Here is a 20516-nt window from a genome sequence, read left to right as displayed (position 1 = left end):
CTGAAATAGGAACGAATGTTAATAATTCGGCATATAACCGAATCGAAGTATTGCTGTAGTAGACGAAGTTACCTATTTTTTACCTGAAGATATCTCTGTACGACCGTATGCGCGATGACCTCTTTCTGTTCGTTTTCTATTAAAACATCTAAGAATTCTATATTTCTATTATCTGTTGCTGTTAGAATATGACCAGCAGAATCAGCGCCAGCTGCTAACGCTAACAGTTCTGTAGCCATGGCTTCGCATTGTTTTCCAGCTGCAATGAGGTCTTTGGCACGCTCCTTCTCCTGTTGTATGATATAACATGTCAAATACATATTTATTTATTGAAAATTAAAAACATTTTGTTTATTACTTGCCTTAGTTGATAAATTAATATACAAGTTAGACAGTTTCGCTGCCGTATCTACAGGTGCCGGTGAAACTAACACAAACTCTTCAATGGGTATATTGTTGTGATTTTTCGAACACACCATTAAATTATAGATAAATCTTTTGTCATCCATCAGTGATTGTGTGTCATGCTCCTTATGTAAAAGGTATTCTAACACGTCATTGTGATTCTCCGAAGCGGCAAACCAAATTGGCGCACAATTCAAATTTGTTTCACTTTTTGGCGATGCTCCTGATTCGCATAGTAATTTTACAACGTTAAGATACCCAGTTTTCGCTGCACAATGTAATGGCGTCCAACCATTTTTGTCTGTTGCGTTAATTTCTGCTCCTTGCCCCAATAACACTTCGACCATTTGATAATGTCCGTGTGTTGATGCTATATGTAGACCGGTTTTTCCGTGTCTGTCCGTACTTTGAAGTAATTCAGCTGATCTACTCAAAAGTAGTCCCACTATAGACATATGTCCGCCGAAACACGCTAAATGAAGGGGATTATATCCCTGAAAAATTAAAACAATACAAATAATTTACATACTATTAACAATATGTACAGTCGGGGTAATACAGGTCCGTCACCTCAAGATCTATTTTCGTGTGCTCAGTACGAGCGATGATCTGCTTTACCGATCGAGAATGACATATTGCGTCGCAATGATTTGATGTTTAGATTCAAAAGGTACTAAAAGCTTAAGACTTGATAAAGGAATTAATTTGAAAACTAACGAAGGTTTTCTTACTCTGACTGTACTTATATTGCTTGCATATTAATAATGCATTAATCATTTGAGACACTTACATTTTCGTTAGTAGCAGCGTCGACTTGAACACCAGCGGAGTTGAGTAACAATCGCACAACATTTTCATTACCATTGTAAGCGGCTAGGTGGAGTGGAGTGAGGCCCGATTCTGCACCTAATATGGGTACTAAGGATACTCCTGTAGGGGGCTCAGATTTGACTGTTCCCGGGACGTGAGATAGAAGTTCACGAACCGTTTCTGAAATTATTAACAATGATTAACATGTTTCTTATATAATAAAATGTGGTTGTATTAATTAATTAACTGTTTTGTACCTGCTTGACCGTAATAAGCTGCAATATGTAAGGGTGTTAAACCTAACTTTTTACTCGAAATCCTTAATGTATTAGTGGAGCGCATTACGTCTAATACATTGGTGTGACCATGTTCAGCAGCCAAGTGAACAGCTGTTAATCCAGATCGGTTTTCTTCCGAGCATGACGCTCCAGCTCTCACTAAAACCCTGACTACGTCTGCATGACCTCCTTCTGCGGCTAATTGTAAAGGCGTCGAATCATTCAATTTATTCCTTGCTGATATCACACCAGTTCTATCAAACTTCATCAGTTCTTCTATTACTTTTACAGATCCTTGTATGGCTGCTATGTGCGCACACGTGTTTCCATCTTTAGTAGTGGCCATCACAAGATTCGGGTGCTGTTGCAAAAATAACTGCACAACTTCAGAGTAATTATTTTGAGCAGCAGCATGAATCGGCTTCTGTCCAAGTTCATCTGTAGCGTCTATATTGGCACCAAGTTCTAACAACAATTTACACACTTCCATTTGTCCACTTGCTGCTGCTAAATGTAATGGAGTTTGTTTCTTCAAAGTTAGGACATCTATCATCGCATTATGGTCTCTTATTAAAAATTTAACTAAATGCGCAAAACCGTTCATAGCTGCAAGGTGGAGAGCTGTACGTCCATTTCTCGCTTTAGAATTGATGAAAGCTTTATTGGTTAGTAAAGCGTCACATACTTGCAGATATCCATGTTCAGCGGCTAAATGTAAGGCGGATCTTCCTTCAATATCAAATACGTCCACTCTAGCGTGATTAGTGAGTAAAGTATTTACAAGTTCCATGTGACCACGATTACATGCGATCAGTAAAGGGGTCCATCCGATTGAGTTCTGCTTATTGAGAGCTCGACTAACATCAGCGGTTGACATATCGGTAATCATTTCCGTCAATACGTCATTGTTACCGGCGATGGCGCAAAAGTGAAAAGCCGTTTCGTGATTATGTTTCGTTTGCAGAGATACATCTGCACCGTTTTGCATGAGACACTTGACGACTTCTTTATCATCAGAAGGTATTTTGACTTCATCTTTCGTTATTTGACCGGAAAAGTGTAATGCGCTTGCTCCGTCGTCATCAACGGTGTCAATGTAAGAAGTTGCTACTTTTTCACTTTTATGTGTTTTGACGAAGTCTATTAAATGTCGTACGACATCTGGTTTACAGCTTCGACAAGCCATATGAAGAGGCGTTTCACCCGACTAAAAATTTTTGCATAAAATGTGTGTATTATTAATAATATTCATTTGTTTCTTAGTTTACTTTGTTATTATGTATTATTAATCAATACCTTTGTTTTTCTTAAGGGGTCTCCTCCATCTTCCAAGAGGAGCACTAAAGTAGTGAGATTTCCGTATTTCGCCGCAACATGTACCGGCGTCATACCATCTTCAGTTGCTTTGTTTGGTCCAGCGCCTGACTTAAGTAACATTAAGGCACATTTATCACCTGAAATAATATATCAATGCATTAAATATAACAGACATAGCATAACATATATATCTAGATGATTTATTATAGATGCCACATTATATATACCATCAGGGATCCTAGCAGCGATGTGTAGTGGAGTTTCTCTCTGCTTGCCACCTCGTATGTGCACATCAGCACCGTAACCCAGTAAGGTCTCCACCACAGCAGGCTTACACGACTCCACTGCTATATGGAGGGCTGTGTAGTTGTCCTGTAGAATATATAAACATTTGTACAAAAGTCAACACAGATTTAACCCTAATGAGGTTTTATTTAACGTAATATAGTATTCTGATTAATTTTTTTGTAGATACATATTCTAAGATTATTTTTGCAAATTTCAACAGAATAAAACTCAGACATAATATGAGCTCGGAATTTTTTAAGATACTATTTCTCAATCACCGTAAGACATTGATAAAAGATTCCATCGAACGATTATAGCAACTAATTTAATTTTATTAACGAAATAAAAATAACTTTGGAGTGTTTTTTATTTTTGGCTTCAGTCTACGAAGTATTTGAATAAAATTTTACGAGTAATTAAATATTATTTATTATTTTTGAAACATTAATTTTTTTGCAAAACTTCTGATGTAACTAACAGGTTTTTTTTTTAAATTTATTTCTTTAAGGCATCATGGTTTCGTGTCTTCGTCCCAAATTAACAAGTAAACAGAGAAAAAGTATTTGTGTAAACCTTTAAAAAACATAAATGACATATCGTTTTGAAATTGGAAAAAAATATAACCAATTTGATAGGAACTGCCTTAATGTTAAAGTTATCAATTGACAAATGCATAACAACATTAAATTGCAAAAACGATAACAATACAACTACAAACGATTAATATTCAATAGAATTATGTGCGAGTCATTGAACTGGTAGTCGAAATAGATTAATTAATTAATTAAAACGATATTTATTACCTATAGCGAGTGCCACAGACTAAAAAAGCAGTAGGTTCGATTGTATTTTAATGTAAAGATTTTCGACGGTCTATTGCAAATTTGGATTGTTTTACTTCATCGTCTTCTAAGAAACCGAATTCGGTCATTACAAAAGTAGCCTTTATTTATTGGCGATAGGAATATTTTCAATTAAATTTAATAAACTTGAGAAGCTTACCGTTACCAATCAAAAATTAAAACTGTTAGCAATTTTGTTTGATCGTTTTGTGGATTAGTATAGTACGACACAACTTTGATGTAGCATCGGCAAATTCAATAAAACCGATTACTGCAGATTTATACAACCAATAGAAATAGCTCCCTAGCGTCATTCGACGCTATTCGTCGCTATAGATTCTCGCGTCAGTTTAACTCGAGAAATCAAATACATGTATGAGTCAAATTGACGAATATATTCGTTCATATGATATTACACGTTATTACGTTTGTGTAAAGATCATATTCACGTAAGAAGTGAATATTGATAATTTGGGATAGCGTACTTCTTTCGGATGTGATCGGTTTTACGAATTTTGGCGATGCTAAATCTAAGTTGTGTGGTACTATGCTATATTATTTATCAGATTAAAATATTATATAGACAGTATTTTAGGTCATTGCATATTTTATATGAATGTAACTCTCAAATTCAAATGCAGATATCACATACATATTGTGTATATGTTGCAGGCAACCAGCACAATTAGCCATTCAATTAAAAGTCTAGACATCTTATTCAAGGTTGCCGTTCAACCAGGGAATCGGTCAAGACCAAGATTATCTGGTTGCTGTAAGTGATGAGATAATATATTATGTGTTCCGTTTGACGTCTGAAGTCCATTATGAGAGAGAGTACATTGTTCTTGTTCCGCCGCTAGCCGCCAGAGGTCTCCGTTTTCCCTCCAAAAATGACTGCTCAGTGGCGCCCTCAACTTTCTTAGCGATTTTTCGTTCCACAAGCCGCCATATTTTTTCGTCATTGTTGCGTTGTTCTTCGAACCGCGTGCTAAAGCTGCTTATCGAAATTTGTCTATAAATTATTTTGAACTTTTGAGAAGTGAAGTAAAAAGTTCTGTTTTCGTTTTTCCTATTTCGTGGTCGTGATTATTATGGAAACTAACGACCACGAAAACGTGACTGCAAATTCGCGAAAGCGTCGTCTTAGCTCGATTTCGGATTCTCGCGCCGGTATCGTTAACGATACAATGTCGGAAGGTGCTCTGGGCACCACGCGTTTGACTGTTCGTTCTAGACGTTCATCGAGCCCTAGTGACAGTGATAGTGACGAAAGTGTTGTGAGTAAGGAGTCACAGCCTACACCGAAGCGCGTGCGCCGCTCGCGCGGCTCCCGCAGCTGCGTTTCGGGCTCTACGGTGAAAGACGACGAATTGCATCAAAGGTTTGAGGCCCTCTCGCAACATCTGGTGAGTTACATCCAAAATATTATGCAACCGGGTGCTGCGCAAACACCTAGGGCAGTAATACCCTCACAACCTGCATTAGAGGAAAGATCGACACCTTTTCTCGTTAAACCTATTCCTGACAGTCGCGGAGGTGACCTACCCGCAAATTTTAATAAGTTAGTGGTAGGTGATATAGCGAAGTTGGATCTTACTATCAAAGAACCCACAATTGCAAGAGCCAATAACGAACGCGTAGCTAAAATGATGTCGGTACAACGTTTGGATTCTGAAGACTGGAACTCTGTGCGCTATACCGAAACTCAAAAGAAGTACGTCGCGTTCCCGGGCTTCATGGAACTAAAAGTGAACGAGGAATTGCGAAAATTTGATGATCCTAAGGCTCCATTGCGATGGTTTCAAATGGAGCGGAGTTTTGCAGCGTTGTCCAATGCTGTTATGGCTCAAAATGAGTCCGTAAATGAAGCTTTACAATCTCTCATTGATTGGTCGGCGGTAAACCAATCTCAGCTCTCTCCGTCATCCATTTATGAGAAACTGAAAGAACTTTTCGGAACCGATTCGCCCTATAAAAGCGTAACACACGATATTTTTCAAATAATTTGCGGAAAACGTGCAGAGGTGTTGGAACTTCGTCGTCGTGCTATTGTCAAGGCTATTAAAGGTACGTACGTTCGAGAAGACATAGAGAAAATACCTCCCTCGGCCGAATATATGTTCAACCCTGAGGCTTTATCTGCGTATGTGCAAAAAATAGGGGGGGTGGACAAGCTACACAAACAATATGCCGCATCAACAACTTCTACGGTTTCTCGGCCTGTGTCCTCTAGCCCGTCAACGTCTAAAGACAATTTGAATTTTCGTATTCGCCCTGCAAAGCCGGGAACCAATACAACCTTTAAAAAAGATAGAAAAGACTTCAGTGCTCATCGCAACCAAATCAATTCTAGCTCAAGCCAAAAGGGAGGACATAAAAGCCACAAGCAAAGTAAACAAAACTTTAAAAGTAAATGACTCGAGTGGTTTTACGGGGGGGTGTCTAAGGCTCTTTCAAAAGAAGTGGGCCGCCTTGAATCCTCCACAGGCTATATTAAAAATGGTATCTGGTGCCCGCATTCCTTTCAACCAAGCGCCACCATTAATTCTTCCAACAAAAGAAGTTTTGACGGAATACCAGACTCCAAAATCGACGTTAATGTCAATCGAATTACAGAAGATGATTCAAACTCGTGTTCTAGAGCCTGCACCCCCTACCCCAAGTTTCATTTCCCCGTTGTTCATCATAACAAAGAGCAATGGAAAAAATCGAGTAATTTTCAATCTGAAAGCCCTAAATCGATACCTGACACCAAAACATTTCAACTTGATAAATCACCATCAGACCCCCAACTTCCTTCAATCAGGAGACTGGATGGCCAAGCTAGATCTCAGCCAAGCCTATTACCACTTGCCTATCAAAGTACAGCACAGGCGCTACCTACGCATCAGCTACGAAGGCAAATTGTGGCAGATGACCTGCCTCCCGTTCGGCTTAGCGGCGGCACCAAAAATGTTCGCATCCCTAACGAACTGGACTGCAGAAATGCTTCGAAAGCAAGGACTCCGTCTAATTGTCTACCTGGACGACTACCTCCTAGCTCATCAGTCCAGGGAACAGCTGGAAGCCCAAGTAAAAATTGCTATCAAATTCCTAACCAGTCTCGGATGGTATGTCAACTTGGAAAAATCCATCCTCACTCCGACGAGGTCAATAGAATTTCTGGGTATAAATTGGGACACACAAATCAACACCAAGTCCCTTCACCAAGAAAAGGTCTCAAAAGTGGGTCAGTACATTCAAGCTCGGCTTGCAACAGGCAATTGGACCCTCAAGCAGGCTCAACGCCTCTTAGGGTATCTCAACTTTGCAACCTTCATCACCCACCGGGGAAGGTTGCACTGCCGAACTCTGCAACGCCACAGCAACAAGCTTCGTCTGAACCCTCGAGCCCCAATGAAGTTCTCGGAGGAAGTCCATCAAGATTTGGAATGGTGGTTGGACAAGATACATCAAGTGACTCCAATCCATCACGAGATGATGACAACGAATTACATCGTTACGGACGCATCCGATATACAATGGGGAGCTCTAGTCAACAGCAAGAGATTACAGGGTGCTTGGACTCGGCAACAGCAAAGTTGGCATTGCAACATGAAAGAAATGTATGCAGTGATCGCTGCAATATCAGCCGAAACAAGGAATTTGAAAGACTCGACTGTGATCCTGCAGAGCGACAACCGGACTGTGATAGCCTTCATAAGAAACGAAGGCGGAACCAGGTCAGGGCCTCTCTTAGAGCTGACCAAGGTTCTGCTGACGTTAGTGGACAGCCTCAACATTGTACTCCTCCCACACCACCTCCCGGGAGTTTACAATACGGAAGCCGACCACCTCTCGCGCAAGCGCGTCGCTCCCGAGTGGCATCTATTGCCCGAGGCTACAGAAAAGATTTTCGGCGTTTGGGGAACACCCGTAATCGACCTATTTGCGTCAAATCTCGCACATGTTGTTCCAACATATGTCTCATTAGACTTGGCAGACTCGAACGCTTGCTTTCACGAGGCTTTCAGCAGGCACTGGCATTACGATCTGGCCTGGATTTTCTGCCCACCCAGCCTCCTGCCTCGAGTGCTCCATCATCTCAACTCAGCATCAGGCAGATTTATAATAATAACGCCCAAGTGGAAGAAACCATTTTGGCGCCCAGACTTCAAAAACAGATCACTGACTCGACCGAGGAAGATTCAGGACTTGGAGACAAATCTCATAGACACATCCACAGGGCGTCCACCGGCTCAAGTGGACAGACTGAACCTGGAAGCTTGGCTCATTTTGGGTGGGATTCGTTGACCCACAACTGGTCTGTGGAAGAGAGACAGCTTTTGTCATCCTGCTGGCGCGGTTCCACATTTAAAACTTACATCCCGATATGGACGAAGTGGTCGCGCTGGTGTAAAAGCAGTGGCATCGATCTGCGTATGCCCACGCCAGCCGAGGTCGCACGCTACTTAGCCCACCTACACATAAAAGATAATTTAGCTTATCGTACCATATTAGTGCATAAGAGCGCAATATCAACAATCTGTGAGACTATCTCCACCGCGAAGATTTCCTCCAGCCACATAGTTAAGCACGTGCTAAAAGCTATCTCCATAGCAAAACCTCCTGCGCCCAAGATCCCTATTTGGGATGCAAGAATAGTCATCAGGCATCTAAAACTCGTTAACCCAGATCCTACTAGCCTTTACGAGGTTTCGAAACACACCGCCACGCTTTTGTTGTTAGCATCGGGGCGTAGGGTGCACGATCTGACCCTTTTACATTGTGATGCAAATCATTTCGTGGACAATTCAGACTCAATCACTCTAACACCTTCGTTTGGGTCGAAAACAGATTCCAGATCACATTGTCAATCAGACTGGATACTCTCAGCTGCACCTGAAAGAAATATTGATCCGGTATTTTGGGTAAGAACTCTAAAAGAAATATCAAGAAGCTCGAGAGGGTCTATATCAAATCTTTTTATTACTACTAGAGGCGTCGTTAAGCCAGCCACACCGACTATAATTGGTGGCTGGGTAAAGAAAGTTTTATCTGAAGCTGGCATCCAAGCTTAACCAGGTAGCTTCAGATCGGCGGTTTCATCCTTGAACTGGCTGGAAAACTATAATATTAATGATATTCTAAATAAAGCTAACTGGCAACACGAAAGTACATTTAGAAAATTCTATTGTAAACCAATTCAATCCGCCATGATTGTAGATTCAGAAAAATCCTTATCCCGATTTTTCTCTTCTAATTAATCACTTACTAATTCACTGATTATTATTAACTTAATTCTTTAATTTTGTTCAATTAAGTGTAAATTTAATTTTTCTTTGTAATCATACATTATATTTTTAATATAAGCAACCATTATCACATTGTTACGTTGTTTATTTTTTAATAAAATTTCATCCACAAGCCACCAGGAGATAACAAACAAGTCTCTCATAATGGACTTCAGACGTCAAACGGAACACATAATATACAAATTTTACCTAAAAAATAAAATTTTTATTATGTTTCCTGGGACGTCTGAAGTCCAGGTGATGTCTTCCTGGTGAGCCATCATCATTATGAACTCCCAATGACGAAAAAATATGGCGGCTTGTGGAACGAAACATCGCTAAGAAAGTTGAGGGCGCCACTGAGCAGTCATTTTTGGAGGGAAAACGGAGACCTCTGGCGGCTAGCGGCGGAACAAGAACAATGTACTCTCTCTCATAGTGGACTTCAGACGTCCCAGGAAACATAATAAAAATTTTATTTTTTAGGTAAAATTTGTATATTATCTACTACTAGAGTTTACCTAATGAAACTCCTGACCATTTAAGTTGTGATAGTTCGGTAGTTCTACTTACATTGGTGGTCACATCGACGCTCTCCCCTTTTTGAAGTAATGTGTTAATGATTCCCACGTGGCCATACCTTGCCGCTGTATGAATACTCCGGGCACCGTCCTGTAATACGAGAAATTTTCAAGGTCATGGAAAAGAGTTCTCCGTAGAATGTACTTTCCGAATCGATGGTAGTTTCACTTAATATACATAGTTGTTAAATGACGATTTAAAAGTGCTTGTAAAAGCCTACTTGAATAAAGTATATTTTAATTTTGATTTTGAAATGGTTATAGCAAAAGAATAATGCACACAATTCGGACATATAAACGCAAGGTGGGTTTAATTACTTGTATGTATACTTTATATATATTAATATTCTATCTATGATTATTTTTAAAAATATAAGCAAAAATGACCTAAGGCTTTCATGTTATAAGATATATATGGCGTTAAAAAGTACCACAGTAGTACAATTATATCGGCTGAAAAACGTTTGGGTATACTTAAATGGAAAATGAATAATAAATATTTACTTAAATAAATTAAGGAAAAATACGACGTCTAAATAAGATGTCCTGCTCGTCTGATCAAAATGAAAATATGTACTAAATTATGTGATAAACACACATATTACAACAACAAGTTTTGTGAGCTGCCTATATTACCACTTATTTTGGCCTGACTATAATTTTCCAAATATCTGGAGTACAATAGAGCTTTATCCAAAAAATAATTGAATTGTTATACTAGTTTTATTTATAAATAAAAAAGTGTTGAGTAATTTCGTATTTCTGATGGAAATGATGACGTTTTCTATTACATCAGATAAACTAATATCCATATTCATAATCATTTCCATATTCATAAGCCGCGGCACCAAAATTATTTACACTTTGGCCCCAATTTTCTAACCCAATGGGCTCTATTATCTAATCTATCCAATATAATGTTTTTGAACTAATAGGAAGAGCAAAATACAAATTGTTATCATGTAAAAAATCCTGTATCTATCACCATTATTATAAATGAGAAATAATTATGTGTGTGTTCTGTTGATGAAATTTGGTAAGGAATAACCTTGACCTCCAAGGAAAGACATACTTTTTATACCTAACACCTAATGATCCATGAGAGCAAAGTCGCATTCGAAAATTAGTTGTTTTATAAAAATGTACGCCTTAGACGTAGTTTAGTTTAGAGATGACCTTATGTTAAGTAATGTCTGCGGGTTCAAATCTGTGGCAGATTTTTTTGGAATCATCGTGAACTGCACTGAAAATTTGTCTGGCTGGTCGAATTGATCGATTAAGGTTGTAGCTATATAGATATCTAAAGTTTATTTATACTTTCTGTTTGTGGATTGCAGGGGGGGAGGGAGCTGTAGTAAAAAAGACTCACAACAGTTACGATTGTATTGAATATGCAAAGGAAAAAACAATACATACACAAATGTGTATATGTGTGCGTGATCGTATACACGTGTATTATCGATGAAATAAAACATAATTAATGCGTTATAATTATACAAGAACTGATAAAAATCTTCCAAAATATCCATACTATATTACGTAAGCTGTTATAGCATTCTATGTTATGTTTTCACGATCTTATGATTTAATTTCCTTTATTGCCAAGGACGTTCCGTGTGGTAATTTGGTTTCGAGGAAAGTAATCGCCAAGTTTCTATATACCATACTTATACTTATATATAAGTCATTTATGAATATGTATAAACATAACAAATAGAGTTATAACCCGTAAATGTATCTTTACTGAAACTGCTGGATAAAGATTTAACTCTCAAAATACCCACGACCTTTCCACCTCAGAATCATCATCTTAACACAGTGTACCTAAAACAAAGTCGCTTACTGCTCTGTCCCTATGTATGATTAGATCTTTCAAATCACGAAACGGATTTTGTTGCGCTTTTTTTTTAATAGATAGTGTGATTCGAGAGGAAGCTATTTGTATATAGTAAAATGATACTAAAGTAAAAAAAGAAGAAATAATCTGTAGTATATTTAGTATCAGCATTGAACCCGTGTAAAGCCGGGGCGGGTCGAGTAGGTAACACTTAAAACCAAATTAAAAACATACGTAATACAGCATTTGTAGCAACAAATATTACCTCAATTTAATTGTACTTATATTAACCTATAATTCAACTTGCCACCGCAACATATTTTATGGGCCTTTGTTGTTTCGCGTGTTACATTTGAACTGTATGTCGTAACTACCGAATGAGAATATACCTTATTGGGCATGTGGAGATATACGCCCTTCTTGAACAGCATCATGGCGCAGTCAGCGTGGCCGTTTAACGAGGCTATGTGCATCAGTGTGCTTCCATCTTTAGTTCTCTCGAAGATAGACGCCTTGAACTTGTCAGCCAGAAGTTCAATGATTGCTGCGTGGCCGTTTTCAGCGGCAAGATGCATTGGAGTGCGATCTGTTATAAACATACTTATTTACTTTTTTTGAATTAAGTGGTGCAATTTAAAGAATATATTTATATTAAAAAAATGGTATTTTTTTGTTGTATTTTCTATTTTGTAGTGCAATAGTCAAGTGAGTTGTTTTACTTGGGTCAACCCAAACTTTAAAAAATCATAGCTATGGTAAATATACATATTTTTTCAGTAAAGAAAAGATAAGGAATTTGTTTTATAAGAAATATACTTAAATTAGCTTACATTAATCTTGAAGGTCTATTTTCAATGTTGCAATGCAGCTTATAATTAATAATATATCGCCGTCCCCGGGGAATAAAAAGATAACTAACAAAACGTAAATTTTCAGGAGAATTAAAAAACATGTTTTCGTCAATAACTTTTTAAATACTGGACATAGAAGCGTGATTTAAAGTTTTTAGAAAATTAGATTTTTAAAAGCTTTAAGTTAATAACGAGAAGAACCTGTAACCTATGTTGAAACGAATATATTTAAAAAATAAGAAGTTAGCCGAAATCAATCATCACCTGTGTTGCCTAACGTCCGTTATCATTTTATTCACAGTATTTCCTATCCAAAGTCAAATATTGTATAACAGCTATATCATTTTATTCTTAGGGTTTCAACAGTCCAATTGCAAAAGATAATACAATAATATCATTTTGTTCTCGCAAATATTCATTTACTATTTTATGTTTAATGACTGTAATCGATTTTTCTTGTAAAATTTTGATATGGTTATCACGTTTAGTTTTGCTTTTCTCATGATACCTTTTTATTAAAACAAAATTAAACCAAGGAAATACAACAAAACGTCCAATATTTTTCATCTGTTCATCTGTTTTATTTTAATCCTTCTTTAAATCGAGTAAATAAGTAATCCATACTTCCATATTATTAATTAAAAAACGTAATACTCAACTGCAATACTCAACTACCTACTCAAACAAATCAGTTTTAATCAACAACTGAAATATTAATCATGATTTTCTTCCTCGTCATCAGCATTGCTTCCAGAGTTACCCTGATGAGTTAGAAACTTGATAATGCTTGAGATATGTCCTGACTTGGAAACGCACATAAAACCATCACACATAGCCTTGCTTACTGGAGAAAGTTTAGTATACATATGTACAGCACTGGCAACTCCGTCACATCGCTGGGGTTTGGACTCACTATCTGTCGGGTATCTCGTTTCATACTGATTCTTCACAGGTTCTATGTTTAAATCATATCTGTATTTTAATACTGATTGCTGTGAATAGGTAACACTCTCTTCTATAATTTGATTCCACAATATTCTCTTACCATCTTACCAGTTTTTTAGGCTGCCCCTTAGGTTGTAAAACTCTGATTTCAACATTTCCTTGACGTTATATCTGTCGCCATTAACACATGTGTTCCTAACAATTGAGTAAATTTAATCGGTAGTATATTCTATTCTATGTTTCAGTTATCCCTCAATATTGAAATGCATCGAATCTCCCACACTTTGGTCTTGGCCGATCTCTAAACATCTGTCCGTTGTATTAAATCCAAGCTTTTGTGAGGTAAATATATATCAAACTAAAATAAATCTGTTTTTATTTTGACCGTAACACACATCGGAGTAAAATAACATGTGATTGACGCCTCTTTTCTTCTCATGGAGTAGCAATTGCCTCAAGCAAGCACCTTTTTCATTAGCACCTCTTTTCGCAACCTGAGCATGCCAAACATAGCAATACCTAACAAGCCTTTACAATCCCTTTACATGCCTTTTCTTCTCTGGTGTCAATCTTGCACGAAGTCTCGACGAATTCCAATCCCCTGGACAGGTTGGGTTTCGGACTTGTTTGGTAGAACAACCTTGAGAACGAGGCGAATAGAAAAATTCAGCTAGGTTTGGCAGCGATTCGGAAGTTACGTCGAATCTTTACATCGTCGATCCTACAGTGCCTTAAGACGAAAGTCTTCAATCGGTGCCTCCTACCCGTCATGACATACGGAGACAAAACGTAGTCACTCACGTCACGACAAAGCTGGTCCACCAGTTTAAGACTTTAAACCGGCTCAGCGTTTCTCTGCGGAATCACATCAGAACAAACATCATCACAGAACCGATAACCGTTAGGGAAAAAGTGTTCTAGAGTAGAGACCGCGTTTCGGCAATCGTAGTGTAAGACGTTCTCGGGCGCGGTGGAGTGACGATTTACGCAAGACGGCTGGCAGGAGCTGGATGCGAGTAGCCGAAGAACGATCACAATGAGTGCAATTGGCCTTTGTCCGGCGGTGGACGAACATGAGCTGTTGATGATGAATACATTCAAAATCTTGTTGCTCTCGTATGCCATATTCATTAATTCCAATATTTCCTTTTGATGGATCATTTTGATTTTGAAACCATTCATTGGCACCTCCTTTATAATTTTTTTAAATTCCTTGATAATATTTTTTTTTTATATTATAAATCTTAGTTGGAGCCAAGTCAAGAACACATTCTGTCATTGTTTTAGGATGATCTGAAATTTCATGAGCTTCGTATATAACTCATAGCGATTCTATGATATTTCTTGTGTTAAAAAAAATAAATTTTGGATATTGTTTACAATTTTTTAGTTGCATTTTCTATGTAATCCGAATTGCCTCCAGTACTTGACAGACAATTGAGTTGCAATATTTTTGATGTCCTATGTAGACTCGACTAATACTCTGATTCGTCAGCCGAGAACTCTTCAGCTATATCATTTTCCTCGTAATAAATTCCTTCTTTTGGGCTCTTTTAACATACAACATGGTATGAGTTATCACTACTTCATCAAAAGTAGTATTATAAATCCACCTTATACGAAACGCGTAGACTGTTTTGCACAAGAATAAAATGATAACTGCTTTTATCACAAGCTAGTCGAGAAGTTTTTACGAGAAAATACTTGTTAGGCTGTTTGTCCTACAGTAAGAAATAAAGACATTTAGATAATAGTACAATATATTTTTGTTCTTGAAATATCAGGCATGAGTATAATCGTAGAATAGTAGTGTAATATTTTGTAACTTCGTAAGTATCACTACAATATTTATGAAAAAAATTGAGCAGGTGTATTAGTATCCAAAGATCTCAAAAATGACAAAACACTAAAACGATGATAATGGAAGTTATCATTTTGTTCCCCGGGGACGGCGATATGTAGTTCATTCGGCAAATATACTTAAATTGATATGGAGATAGATATTGAAACTGATGAATATTACGTGAACTTCGGTTCGCGTGTTCCAAAAGACTTCGAAGTTATACAATAAGATGGTTAATTAGTTTTTATTTTCGAAAATTAGTAAATTTGTATTTTCATATTGTTGCCAAACTCAAAAGTAAGAACTACTCTGACTAAATCCACGAAAAATCATAAAATTAACAGACTTCGTTAAGCTAAAGCTTCGTTAAGTTGAATAAAATATGAAAAGTTAGTGAAATAAATTCAAATTCGTATTATTATGAATATATGTAAAATGTTTACCAGATTTCAAATATTCTGGACTTTTTGAGTGTTGCCAAATTTATTACAGGAAAAATCAAAAACGATGATCACATTACATGTCATAATGTCCTTAATGCATTATGATTTTGTGACAAGGCTTGATTTTAAAGTATTTAAGTAAGTTTAATAATAGTCTCTATTACTATAGCAACTGGAAATCATTTAGGAAAAGGATTTTAATAATGACGCCGACGAAGAAGGTAATACAGCTCACCTTCATTATCAGCTATGGCTGCGTTGGCACGAACGCCGTAGAAATATTTCACAAGCGGTTCATCCCCTTCCGCCGCTGCTATATGTAACGCGGTCTGACCAGCCCCGTTGACAGCATCCACAGCGGCGCCGTAATCTATCAAGATACGGGACATGTCCACATCTCGTCTCCGCGCTGCCAAGTGTAAAGCCGTGTCCCCCGCCGGAGTGGAGGCCTAGATACAATTACTTTAGATCAGACAAATTCATGTCCTATACCTAATTTACTAATATTGTTAGTTATGCGCTAATCAATATTAATATTATAAATCTGAAAGTGACTCTGTCTGCCTATCTGTCTGTCGGTCTTTCATCACCAAACCGCTGAACCGAATTTAATGTAATTTGATACGAAGCAAGCGTGAACTTCAAGAAAGGACATAAAATATATACTAATTTTAGTTTCCTATTAAATTATTTACAAATATCAGCACATATAAGAGATTGCTAAAAAAAATAAGCAGGCGCAAATCTTACCTTAAGCTGTTCCGCTGTCTGAGCACTGAGCAGCTCTCGAACCATGCTCTGATTGCCGGCCTCTACAGCCAGCAGCAACGGGACCTTACCCCTCTGGAACACCATGTCGCGAATTAGCTTTTTCCATTCCTTTTGGCGCGCGCGCTCTTTATTCAATTCTATGAAACTGAGCTCGAGTTTCTGCTGGTCCCTAGATTGAAGATTCGCGGGTGGACTGCGTACGCCCGAACGAAAACTTAGATTCGCGCTCGTAGGTACGTCCCTGCCATTATCAGACATGGCGAGGGCGTTTTTGAATACTTATTCTCACCCGCACTCGAATCCATACGATGCAGTGTCTATGCACGAACTACTCACGCTAGTGCGGTATGCCACAGCACGGAGCTTCCGAACCGTCACGATGCCAACAATACTTTCGACTTATGTGCATTGCAATCTTCGTAGGCGGTACGACATAACATAAAATCGAACGGCAATCGTTACTCGCATGCAATAACCTAACCGGTGACGCCGATCTAGACGTATACGTACTTGGTCCTCCATCAGAACTGTCCGCCAGTTACAAAGGCAGCGTTTGACGACATGCTAAAACTGCCTTTCTCTAGTCGTGTCGTAGGGCGGACTGAGACTTATTGTATTAAAATTACTAATTTTGAATTTCAACGTTATAACTAATATTCCGCGACTGATTTGCAATGTAAATTTTGCGTTATGACGTTTACTCGACGGCTAAAGCTCGCTGGATAATTAGCTAGTTTCTATTCGAGGGGGTGCCGGGTGGTGCGTTTTACTCGTTTTTTTGACGTTGTTTTAATTATTTACCGTCACATGCGTGATGCGTCAGGTTGGAATGCTGCTAGTGTGATCAATCTTTTCTACTTTTCGTACGCTATTGCACGAAATACGTTAAAAAAAATTAGCAGTTTTAGGCAGCATGCTTTGTGTAAACAAAGCAAGCTTGTTTTCGAGGGGAGTCGCCGTCGAGGATGGTAGTGCCAGGCGACAGGCTACTGCACGCGATCGTCATGACCAATGCTGCATCACTCCAAAAACTACTAGCCAATCAAAACTTTAAAGTCATCAACATAAAGTTTGTAATTTATTGTCTTCCGTGTGATTCATTGATGACGAAATGTCTTCTATATTTATGAGCGATGGGCACAGATTAAATTGCTTTATGCGAACATAAATATTTATGATATACATTCGGTATTGCGTTTTTTGTAAGGCTCATAAATTAAGCACAGGGATTAAACATTATTTTTTTAAATATGTACGTTCCGTTACCATCTTACGAGCATTATTCATTTCACGTATTCATGCAAAGTAATATTTCAAACGATTTATATATATAGATAAATCATTACAGTAATTATTCGTGGAGTCAATAATTTTCGTTTTACAATGTTTAACATGAGTTTTTTTTACTTTTTTAAAAATAATAATAAAATATTACTGTGCCATTAAAGAATTAAAAAGTGAAAATAGAGCTCATACGTCCATAGACTATAGAGGCCAGCCATTGTAAATAGACCCCATGTACTCATCATGTCATAGGCTGTAGAGGTCTTTAAAAGCTATGGTGGCTTATAGAAACGTACACAGACATACATTAATACATTAAAGCATTACACTCCTTATTTAGGCTGTTGTAAAGTAACCATCCAATAAAGATGTACTAAATTTAAACATATGTGTATGTGTTTAATTCGACCATCAATAAGATAGTGTAATATGCGTCTATATTGAATAAAGGAATTTGAGTTTGAGTTTGGTGCGTTTGATAACAAATGAAAATAGACATGCATTGATATAAAACTCTATCATGTAAATATAAAATTATTTTTTAATATCTTTTTTTGCTTATCAATAAAACAAGGTCGCTTTCTCTGTCCCTTTATCCATATGTATGCTGAAATCACAACGGATTTTGATACGGTTTATTTTAATAGATAGAGTGATTCGAGAAGAAGGTTTTTATATATAATACATGGATAATATCGTAAGGAACACTGATAATTTTAGAAGTTTCCACTGTGATGTTATATCATTGCACACGCGCGAAGCCGAGTCGTTAGTAAAGACTAAATGATATAACTTACACCATCCGTTCGTAGCCTTATATCTTTGCCGGCGGCTGCGAGTAGCGCTCGGAGGATGCTGGTAGCTGTTCCTGTTTGTCTGCTTGCTACTAAATGTACCGCTGTTTGTTGACGACTCTACATAAGATAGAATACATTTTATTAATAAAAGTTCAATCAATAATCATAGAAATTGAAGAGGAAGATTAATATAATATGAAACAACATAACATACATTACTCTGATCCCAATGTAAGTAGCTAAAGCACTTGTGTTATGGAGAATCAGAAGTAACGACGGTACCACAAACACCCAGACCCAAGACAAAGAAAACTAATCAACTTTTTCTACATCGACTTGGCTGGGAATCGAACCTGGGACCTCGGAGTGGCGTACCTATGAAAACCGGTGTACACACCATTCGACCACGGAGGTGGTCAAGATTTATATGTAGAATAGATTTATATTGTAGTAGAGAAGAGCCGAGAGTTATTTTATTATATAATTATATCTACTCTGAAAAATGATAAAAAATTTCAATCAAGTGAAATCAAGAGTCGGGTCGGGTGTAATGTTATAATATATTAATCATCATTATCAATATCAATCATTTTTGATCACCAAGTGCTCTCACTTCATGTTGTCTTAAATTTTCGCGATTATTACACATTTAAATAAAACTAGTTATAACGGATTTTAATCGCGTATATTAATTATTTTGGACATCCCGGGTAGACTGTAGGTTCGTGGTCAGTCTACCCGTGACGACGAACGCTGTAAAGTGCTCGAAACGTCGGGATGTCCAAAATAATTAATATACGCGATTAAAATCCGTTATAACTAGTTTTATTTAAATGCTCTCACTTCCTCATTATTACTGTAAGTCTACTTTTAATAAAATATCATGTAAATTGTTGAAATATCGTACAATGACTCTTACATGACCACTTATTTAGCTAATGAAACATCTTAAACGGAGTTCGTCCTCTCTTCATAATTACGTTAATAAAACGGTACACTCCAATGGTTTTCTAGATAATATAATTTAAACCAGCTCTAAACAACCGCGCTGTTTATACTGTGCTGGACTGTCTGTATTGTACTTGCTCCTATTTTTTTAAAGTGGTTAGTTTGACGTATCTAATATATCTGTAAACATTATGGGATACTCTCATACAAAGTTTTCCCTTATAATTTATAGTCTAGGCTGCGTTGTCCGTTTACCTAGGCGATTCTTTACATTTGAATCTACTTTCCAAACCAGTGGTAGCTTTATATTTAAGACAATACATCAATGCTGTATCATGACGATCCAAAAATGATTTTATGAGCTTTTTCGAATAAAGAATATTTAGATTTGATTTCATTTTATAGTCTTTTAGTCTATGATCGTTCTGAAACTATAGTACTTATCGTAAAATACCTTCTCATATTAAAGTTCCACGTGAATGAGATTTACTATATTTTGCAATAAAAATCAGTAATACAACAACGGTAATAACAGAGGGTTCATTTGAAAGATTTTTATGATCCTTTAAAAATATAATGTCACCGAAATGATACAATTTCAATCGTAAATTTTAATTCAATTAATTCAATTTAAATTTATATATTTTATTTGGTCATCTCAAGCTCTATATTGAATAATATTTACGTGTTTTAAAATAAATGATATCAACTTAAAACCGATGTGAAAAAGAAATGGCTTTTAAACGTCGCAATACTTGACAAAGAGCCTCTTATCTCTTCCTGAACAAGTTATTTATTTGCAAGGTATTGTATTTTTAAATACTAGATAAATTAAAAAACAAATGAGGTACATGAAAATTCAATAGTGTCGTTAAATTGACTTTCTTCGATTAAAATCCACGTCTTATCAAAAAGGCCATATCGCAAATGCACGATTATGTAAGAGTACGTTAATATATAAGGCAGAAGAACTAATTTATTTTGAATTATTTTTGGTTGTTAT

At 37.1% G+C, this 20516-nt stretch overlaps 1 protein-coding gene across 2 annotated transcripts in view; it reads right to left on the bottom strand.

The window, feature by feature from the left end:
- LOC124531918 (serine/threonine-protein phosphatase 6 regulatory ankyrin repeat subunit B) overlaps positions 1-20516 on the bottom strand; it is a 62352-nt gene that overhangs the window by 5415 nt on the left and 36421 nt on the right. For both annotated transcript variants that reach the window (XM_047106489.1, XM_047106488.1), the window contains exons 4-14: positions 18566-18682; positions 16464-16556; positions 15949-16162; positions 12021-12217; positions 9787-9885; positions 3038-3182; positions 2790-2947; positions 1473-2700; positions 1196-1395; positions 363-899; positions 84-290 (exon numbers count right to left, since the gene is read on the bottom strand). In XM_047106489.1, coding sequence (XP_046962445.1) covers positions 84-290; positions 363-899; positions 1196-1395; positions 1473-2700; positions 2790-2947; positions 3038-3182; positions 9787-9885; positions 12021-12217; positions 15949-16162; positions 16464-16556; positions 18566-18682 — 3195 coding nt within the window. The remainder of the gene's footprint in view (positions 1-83; positions 291-362; positions 900-1195; positions 1396-1472; positions 2701-2789; positions 2948-3037; positions 3183-9786; positions 9886-12020; positions 12218-15948; positions 16163-16463; positions 16557-18565; positions 18683-20516) is intronic.

Source organism: Vanessa cardui, chromosome 8 (assembly GCF_905220365.1).
Source record: "Vanessa cardui chromosome 8, ilVanCard2.1, whole genome shotgun sequence".
Lineage (NCBI taxonomy): Eukaryota > Metazoa > Arthropoda > Insecta > Lepidoptera > Nymphalidae > Vanessa > Vanessa cardui.
Note: the sequence above shows the minus strand (reverse complement) of the source record. Positions and strands in the feature narration are given on the sequence as shown.